The sequence below is a fragment of the Coregonus clupeaformis genome, chromosome 13, assembly GCF_020615455.1.
Source record: "Coregonus clupeaformis isolate EN_2021a chromosome 13, ASM2061545v1, whole genome shotgun sequence".
Classification (NCBI taxonomy): domain Eukaryota; kingdom Metazoa; phylum Chordata; class Actinopteri; order Salmoniformes; family Salmonidae; genus Coregonus; species Coregonus clupeaformis.
The window spans coordinates 44,997,727-45,006,362 of NC_059204.1; the positions used below are offsets into that span (position 1 = coordinate 44,997,727).

The 8,636-nt window shown below is 43.9% G+C and overlaps 1 protein-coding gene across 1 annotated transcript; it reads left to right on the forward strand.

Moving 5' to 3' along the window:
• The first annotated feature begins 5,064 nt into the window (after nucleotides 1-5,064).
• LOC121578929 (M-phase inducer phosphatase 1-B-like) lies at nucleotides 5,065-7,133 on the forward strand. The gene is made up of 6 exons (XM_041893225.1): nucleotides 5,065-5,196; nucleotides 5,328-5,420; nucleotides 5,516-5,578; nucleotides 5,680-5,778; nucleotides 5,892-6,025; nucleotides 6,212-7,133. Exons 1-6 carry the CDS (start codon nucleotides 5,065-5,067, stop codon nucleotides 6,342-6,344), a joined length of 654 nt encoding a protein of 217 aa, XP_041749159.1. The 3' UTR covers nucleotides 6,345-7,133.
• The last annotated feature ends 1,503 nt before the right edge of the window (nucleotides 7,134-8,636 follow it).

Sequence of the window (8,636 nt, forward strand, 5' to 3'; positions counted from 1 at the left end):
GGTCAGGGCCCAGGTCCCGGACAGCATTCAGCGATTCCCCGGTTAGAAAGGGGGGCTAACAGACCAACCCACTGTTGCTTGGGCCAGGCTTCCCTAGTGGCCGTGGCCTCAAATGCATGCAGGTATGCCTCAATGTCATCGGTAGCTCCCATCTTAGATATAAAGTCACTTGCCTTTATTGGGCGGGTATTTTGGACAACCCTCTGTCTCTGCAACTGCAATTCCTCTGCCTTCAGAAGGTTGGCTTTCTTTTGCTCCTCCAAGAGAGCCACGTTTGCTTGCATCTGGGCTTGCTGGCCAGCAACAAGGGCTTTCAATATGTCCTCCATTTCAGTCGGGCGGGGAGCCTACGGCCAACTTGGAAAACTGGGTGATCAAACCTTCGGTATCCTCCTCTGACATGCACTATTAACGCTTGAGCGTGCCCGTATTCTCCACCATCTGTGACGTCACGAGAGGCTACACAGCTTTCAGCGGGATTGCTCAAGTAGTGCAAGGAGACAAGGTTCAAACAAAACAAGGATTTTATTATAGGTCTTGGGAAATTAACGAAAATATAACAAAATTCTGTTCTCTTGTGGCTCTTTAAGGGTTAACAGTTCAGGGATGTCTCTTCCACATCCAAAGTCATAATTCTCACTCGCTCAGATAACTTTTCCCCAGCCTTACTGTAGTCCACGTTGCAGCTAGTGGCCAACCCAGCAAAAAGTCCTTCCAAATGTCTCTCACGTATTTCCACAGGTGCATATATCCAAAGGTGAGTATTTCCCAAAGGTAAGTATCTCCAAATCCTTATATTCCTCATGGAAGTGGACGTGCAGCACTCTTGTCCTCCAGAGAGCCCAGGTTGGAGACTGTGTCTCTTCCCTTCCCAAACCTTCAGCTCATCAGCTCCTCATTTGTTTCAGCTGCGTGGGAAGATTGGCCATAGAGGGGTGGAGTTCCCGACCATACCAGCAGATGGAGCCATAGCTGTCTGGGTTTGCAGCCACCTCAGGGGGATGTAACGTCCCTCCAGGACACAGCCTCTCGTGACATCACAACAGTAACAGTGCACTGTACATTGGTGGACATACCTGTTCTCTCTTCGAAACGTTTGTACTATTGAGGACACGGTTGATCTCCCAATATTCGGCTGCACCCTTCGACCCGCCTCAGCCATTGTAAGGCCATGATTGACAACATGGTCTACAATAGTGGCCCTTATGTCATCAGATATGCGCCTATGTCCTCTTCTGCCTCTTCCTCTGTTTTGCCTTCCACCACGCATCCTTGCTCCTCTTCTTCCTCCTCTTGGCTGTTGACCCTGTTCGTTTCCTGGTCCATCCATTATTGGAAAATTGCAACTCTGTGTTGTGGTCTGTTTATATATGCTTGCCAATTGATTCTTCATGAGATGCACCTTTGAGCAATTTAGACAACTGGTTGATTGTTGGTTGAACTAACACTTTACATTCCTTCATGAGTGAGGGTTAATTTCACCTGCACGATTCAGCAATTTACGTTTTTGTACAAAAGGTCTAATAGAAATGTGTAAAACTATGCTTGACAGTTTATGACAAATAGTTCAACAATTTTGCATGTAATGGCTTATGCAAGGAACTAATGCCTAGATGTTTTGAGGGGTAAGACTATTCAACAGAGAACCATCTACTATATTTTGATCAACATGACATGAGCAATTGAAAATGTGGAAAAAGCTGACACTTGTACATTATCAATTGCAATATGTACAAAAGCAATTGCAATTTGTTCAAAGGAATAAGAAATTGCTTTAATGATGTGCACAAGTGACTAGATGATTTGGAATTTGTACAAGTAGTATCAAGAATTGCACTTTTGATCTAAGAAATGCACCAAAGCGACTGAGAAAAACTGTAAGACCTCTAACTCCCAAGGTAGGAAGAAACCTTGGAAGAAACCAGACTCCTCTTGGCTGGGTAGAAGGTCAGAGTTTATGACCATCTATGCTGGTGTGTGCGTTGCATATTCTCTCCACAAACTCTGGTAAAGTAACAGAAGCTTTGCACTTTCACTTTCAGTAAAATGTTGCGCCATTTTTTAATTTCAGTTGCCACTCTTTTGTCTTTGTTTGTCTTTTGTATGTCATTGCATTTTTGTGACCATCGTGATATATTGTTTTCACTCCGTCCTCACCATGTCATGCTTTTTTGGCACATTATTTCCTGTTGGTTTGCAGACAAGCCTACTTCTCCTCCAGTGGCCTTGTGCTCTCATGCACCTAGGTGCCAGGGTTATTCAAGAACACAGTTAACTTGAACCCTGTGTTTAGAAACATTCTGGAATCTGGAAACACATATGAATGCTGTTATCATTTGTGGAGGGATGAGTACCTGGTCCCCATTGGCTCTGTGCAGTGGCGATTTTAGCATGTTAATCTAGGTGGGGCAAACAAACAAAAAACTGTGGGATGCATGCCAGCAAAGCCACTACACAACACTAAACAATACATTAATTGCACTATAACGGTGACAAACAGTGCCCACTAACTGTTAGGGCCTACATAAAGATGTCCCAACAGCAGTCCCAACAGCAGTCTGGGAACTCTGAAAAAAACAAGATCAAATCATGATGACGTCAGTGATCTTCAGGTCGTAGCACTAGAAAGAGGGCCGAGTTCCGGATTTACAATTCCAAGTTGGATGACCGTTCAAAGCGTATTTTCCCAGTCGGAGCGCATTTTTCCCGAGTTCCCAGTTGTCTTGAACTCACTGAAGTCAGATTTCGCAGTTCCGAGTTAACAGTTGTTTTGAGCGCGGCACAAATCATGCTTCATTGACAGCATGGCCAATGTTGAATGTTTATCATTTTAAACATGGAGAAGAGACCCTTAATCCCAGACTTGGGACCACACAGCCACTCCACTGAATAGCAGGCTAGTGATTGCTTTGCAATGCATGCAGTTAGCCACTGATTCCTTCCAAACCACTCATTGTTGAATTTGCGATTTCCAACTTGTTGTGTAATGTTTATGTCCAATGATGAGCACCGATCCGTTTTATCTATAATTTCTCTTCATTATTTCTCTTCATATGACAAGGATTAAAAAGGATTTGCCGGTAGATTGACGACTTGATTCATGATGATGACTGCTAGCTAATATTTTGAAAGTATGATGTTGACATGATCAGTCCAATCAAAGCTACTGTAGGTATAACGTGATTTGACGTCATTTTATCTGTTGCCAATGACCTTGAGCCTTCTTGGATGGGCACTTCTAATGTAACTCTATGGCAGCACCCAAGGGGCTTGAATGTTCTAGCTCTACCCTTAGACTAGGCGGTGACTTTAGTGCCCCATGAGTGACAGAACACTGAGCCAATCACGGTGCAACTAGAAAACATTACCAACACCTGCGCTCCGTATTTTCCGCTGGCTGCCCCACAACCACAGAAAGCACTAAGCTAGGCTGAAACACCTGCATTTTGGAGCTGCCTTACTCAAGAAAGCAAAAAAGCGGCTTTATTAACTCAATTACTTTTTTTCCTTCTTTTTTTTACATTGTTTGCAAACTGATATGTGACACGTATTAATGCCAAAATAACATGCAAAACAGGCAAGCAAAAAATATATATACATATATATATTTGCCCCACCTGCCGTGAATGACGGGTCGCCACTGGCCCTGTGGATCCCAGTGGTAATGTGTTGCTACCTGCATCATCCAAAGTAATGTTGTTCTCCTTTTTTTCCGGGAGCAGTCGCATTAAGAAGTTACGGTCCTTCCTGGTAAAGAACAGTCTGTGGATTCACTCTACCTATGAATCTGTTTTTAATGATTATCTCAGTGTATTTAACACACTCTCTTCTCACTTAGCTCAGGTTGCTGTGTAGCAGTCCAAAGTGAACGTCCATTCAGTAACAAGGAGAATGTGAGGGGACGTATTTTGACATTCAGGGTTATGCATGGTTAACTTACATCCACATGCAAATGTTATTGTTTCTTCTACAATATACTTTATTTCAATTCTGTCATCAGTCAGAGATTAAACCTCTCAATGGCATAAATGATTATGTTTTAGCAACAGCTCAGTGCCGTGTGGCTTATTCAACTATGGCCACTAGATGACAGTATAGGATTGCTAAAGTTTCTCCACCTCTGTTGTGGATGTGTTTTTGAGGAGTTATGCATTCTCTGTATCTCACCTGAAATACAATGACTGCATTGCTGTGGTTTCCCCTATGTTTAGATGGCCCCAGGAAAAGAATGCAGAGCAAGCCAGAGTGTTTTATGCCTATTCCAGACTCTCAGGCTCTGTCGTAGCCGGCCGCGACCGGGAGACCCATGGGGCGGCGCACAATTGGCCCAGCGTTGTCCAGGATAGGGGAGGGAATGGCCGGCAGGGATGTAGCTCAGTTGGTAGAGAATGGTGTTTGCAATGCCAGGGTTGTGGGTTTGATTCCCACGGGGGGCCAGTATGAAAAATATAAATAATGTATGCACTCACTAACTGTAAGTGGCTCTGGATAAGAGCGTCTGCTAAAAATGCCTTCGGGAGTCCCATCTACCCTGCATCTCCCCCATAACCCAGCACTCTCCAGGGGATGCAGATAGATTCATGGAAATCCTGGAGCAGGAAGCTGATGAGATGTTTGGATCTCATAGACTGATGTCTTCACCTCTTGTCACATTGTGTTAATCTATGTCACTGAATGGATCATGCAACGAGGTCTGCACCAGTGTGAATCCTGTACCTGTATTCAATGCATGGTTCAATCTCGGTTGCTACATCTTTGAATAATGTTCCCCCAGATCTTCTTCCTTTTTTTCTGTCTTCCTACGTGACTCCCTCCTTTTACCCCAATTTTTTTTATCTCCCCCCCAGGGTTCCATTACTGTCATCATGTCATGTAGCATGGCACAGTTGCTGTCTGAACCCCTCATGAACCAGGAAGTAGATCTCTCCTCTGTTAGTATCTTCTTCTTCCATCATCACTTGCAGTTGGTTTGAACATTGCTGCGGTGCAAGGAGTAACAAGACATATTCCTTCACAAGGTATCAGTGTGTCGTCGGGGGGCGCTGTCTCTTCTGCTCCCCCTCCATGCCAGAGCGGTTGACACGTCCGGTGAAACGCTCCTCCACCTCCCCCTCCACAGCCAACACCCGGCCACATAAACGACACTGCACCTTCTCTGCCATCTCTGAGGTGGGCCAGGGAGAGAGCGAGACCAAGGTGCTGGAGTCAACAATGAGAAGATGGTAAGGGTGGGTCAGGAGTGCTACACTGTATATTGGTAGATGAGGAGTGTTGTGAAGTTAGGGGGTTGTTTCTCTTCTGACTAGTATTCATACTCTCAGTAACAGCACCTGCATAAGAGGACACACTCTCTGTGTGAGGTGGAACAACAGCTAGGTGGGGATGGTATCAATGCAGAACTCATTGGAGACTTCAGCAAGGTAGTATATTGAGACTCCAACTAGTTAACAATAGTAAACAGTTTCACAATCACAATTACATGGTCCTGTAAATTAAAATGACCGTTGCATTTTAGGTGCATGCCCTACCGACTGTGACAGGGAGACATCAAGGCTTGAAGTACATCACAGTTGACACAGTAAGTGTAATGAGATGTAGTTATGTTCCTAACATAGTGCATGTTACATTTGCAGGAAGATACATTATATCAAAAAATACTTAATTCTCTCATTGTCCCAGATGAGTGCTCTTCTGGAAGGGAAGTCCAGCTGCTTGGTTGAGTATTTTTCCGTGGTGGACTGCTGTTATCCATATGAGTATCAGGGAGGACACATTAAGGTGATAGATCAACAGAATAATTCCCTGGACAGTGCAATCTTTGTTTATATCAATGTGGAGTGTGAACCGAGTGTGTTCGTCTGAGTTAGTGTTATCCCTCTCATCACCTGCAGGGGGCTCTAAGCATGCCCAACACAGACGAGGCAGTGGATCATCTACAGTCCCAGAGGCTAAAAGCCCACTCTCCTGATAAGAGGCTTGTGTTGGTGCTGCACTGTGAATTCTCCTCCGAAAGAGTACCCAGAACGTGAGACATGCATACCTTTTCATCACGTCGACCTGTCTGTGTTTTCGTGTTTGTGTGTGTGTGTGTCAAATCTGCAGAATGCTTATTATCTGCTTCATACTCCTGACCAGAAATGTGTTTTTTCTGCATGTATTCCATTTGAGATTAAGTCCCTCCTCATGAGAGCGTGTTTCTCTCATTCTGTAGGTGTCGCCTCCTGCGCAGTGTGGACCGCAGCATGAACAAGTACCCAGCCCTGCACTACCCTGAGCTCTACATCCTGAAGGGTGGCTACAGAGACTTCTATCACTCTCACATAGACTCTGGGCTGTTGGGCTAGGCTGTGATCAGTTTATTTCTCACTCCCCTGGTCTCCTCTGTGTCTGTCAGGAGCACTGTGAGCCCCAGTCCTACTGCCCCATGCACCACGAGGGCCACAGGGAGGAGCTGCTGCTGTGCTGCACACACAGCCGAGCCTCCGCTTAGGAGCGCCACAGATGCCACCTCATCCAAACTCTTGTCAAACTCAAACACTGAGCCAGTCGTGTCGGGGAAGAAGTCCAGGAGAAGAACAGCCACTCAGAGGGACAGCTGAGTCCAAACGGTGACCTAGAGATTGTCAGATTAATTATCCTACAGTCACAAGAACCTACTTGACTATGTGATAACAAACTGCCCTTTTGTTGTGTTTGTTAGCTTTCCAAATGGAAGCCTTTTTCACATGCTGCCATGGAAACTATGCACTATGGCGATGTTCACTGCTGCCTTTGTCCATTTTGTTTGGATGGCCGTGAATTTTAATAACAAACACTGTCCACTCATATTTATTACTGCCTGCCAGTTGAACAGGATGTGTAATCAATTCATTCCACTGTAGTGTCTTTTAATTACAGTAGAGGTCGCAGGTTAATGGCTTTCATTTTTCAGCTTTTCAAATTGCTTTAATGTAATTTCCACATTGCAGAGCAGAAAATGGTGGCATTATTTCCAGTGTCAATCATGAATGTATGTTTTTATTATTAATGGAAATCATGACTTCATTTCAGCTCTTCTGAATACCACAGTTTTTTAACCAGAGTGAATGACCTTGCAGTTTAGGTTGAATAGTTTTTAATGTTTTGATTATATCAGGGACCTGCACATGAATTAATGCATTAAGTATGACATTTATAATAAAAAAACACACAAACAAACGTAACTCTTATTTTAATTATATTATTTCAATGGGTATCATATGGTCCATGGACAGTAAAACCAAAACATTAAGGAGAAAAATCTTTAGAAGTATTTTTTATTTGGCTTGTCCTTGTGAATATCCTTAGTCCTTATCCCTGCCCGTGCAACAGGTGTGTCTAGTTTGCAGCTGTGATTCCTCCCCCAACACAGCTGGGTTAACTCTATCCCCCTCGCTGTTAAAAAGCCCCCCTCTTCTTTGCACAGCAGCTGTAATTGCGGAACAACTGTGGGATTTCACAGGCCCCAAAAAGTGGTATCCGACTATACTGAAAGCAGATAGGGTGGGAATGGCCGTGGTTCAGACTTCAGACCTTTCCCAGGAGGAAGGAAGTGGTACTGGCTGACTGTTGCAGTGGAGGGCCTTTTGCAGACAGTTTTGATGGGTTTTTAACATATGGGGCAGCCTACATACTCATATCCCTGACTGCAGCCAAAAGTCACTGGCAGCAACAACCCAGAGTCCCAGGCAAGGCCATGAGAGGACGGGGCATGTTGAGTGGGGAGATAAGGGCATTGTTGGAGATAGGGGTGAATTAAGAGATCACATGATATCATATCAACCTCTATGTCCAAGTGGAGGTCTCAAATTGCAGTTTTCAAAAGCCACTTGCTCAAAAAAATAATCCTGTATGCTACCATGACTGTATGTGTCTAATAATGCTTTCTGGTGCAGTGTAATGTTTGGAATATACAGGCTGGGTTCCACTGAGCCAATGGATTTTGAGAGTTCCTTAATCCCTGCTCCTCAGGTCATGCAGTCCAGAGTGGAGCAGTAACGGGAGGGAAAGTGAAATGATCAATTCCATCTTATTTATAAGTGGCATTATTAGAGTGGCGATGATGGAGAGATTAGTTATTGTCTGTCAGCGCAATATGCAGGAAGCCCAGGTGCAAAAGCCCAACTGCTAACAGTGAGAGGAAATCCAACCTAATAGCTGACTAAAATTTGCAGTCCAGTTATTTTCTGCAAAGTCAAATGACATTTCAGAAAGAAAGTATTCACACCCCTTGACTTTTTACAAATGTTGTTGTGTTTCAGTCAGAATTTAAAATTGATTAAATTGAGATGTTGTGTCACTGGACACACAATACCCCATAATGTCAAAGTGGAATTGTGTTTTTAGAAATGTTTACAAATTAATTAAAAATGAAAAGCTGAAATGTCTTGAGTCAATTCAACCCCTTTGTTATGGCATGCCTAAATAAGTTCAGGAGTAAAAATGTGCTTAACAAGTCACATTAGAAGTTGCATGTGTGCAATAATAGTGTTTAACATGATTTTTTAAATGACTACCTCATCTCTGTACTGCACACATACAAGTATCTGTAAGGTCCCTCAGTCGAGCAGTGAATTGCAAACACAGATTCAACCACAAAGACCAGGCGTCCTTCCTAA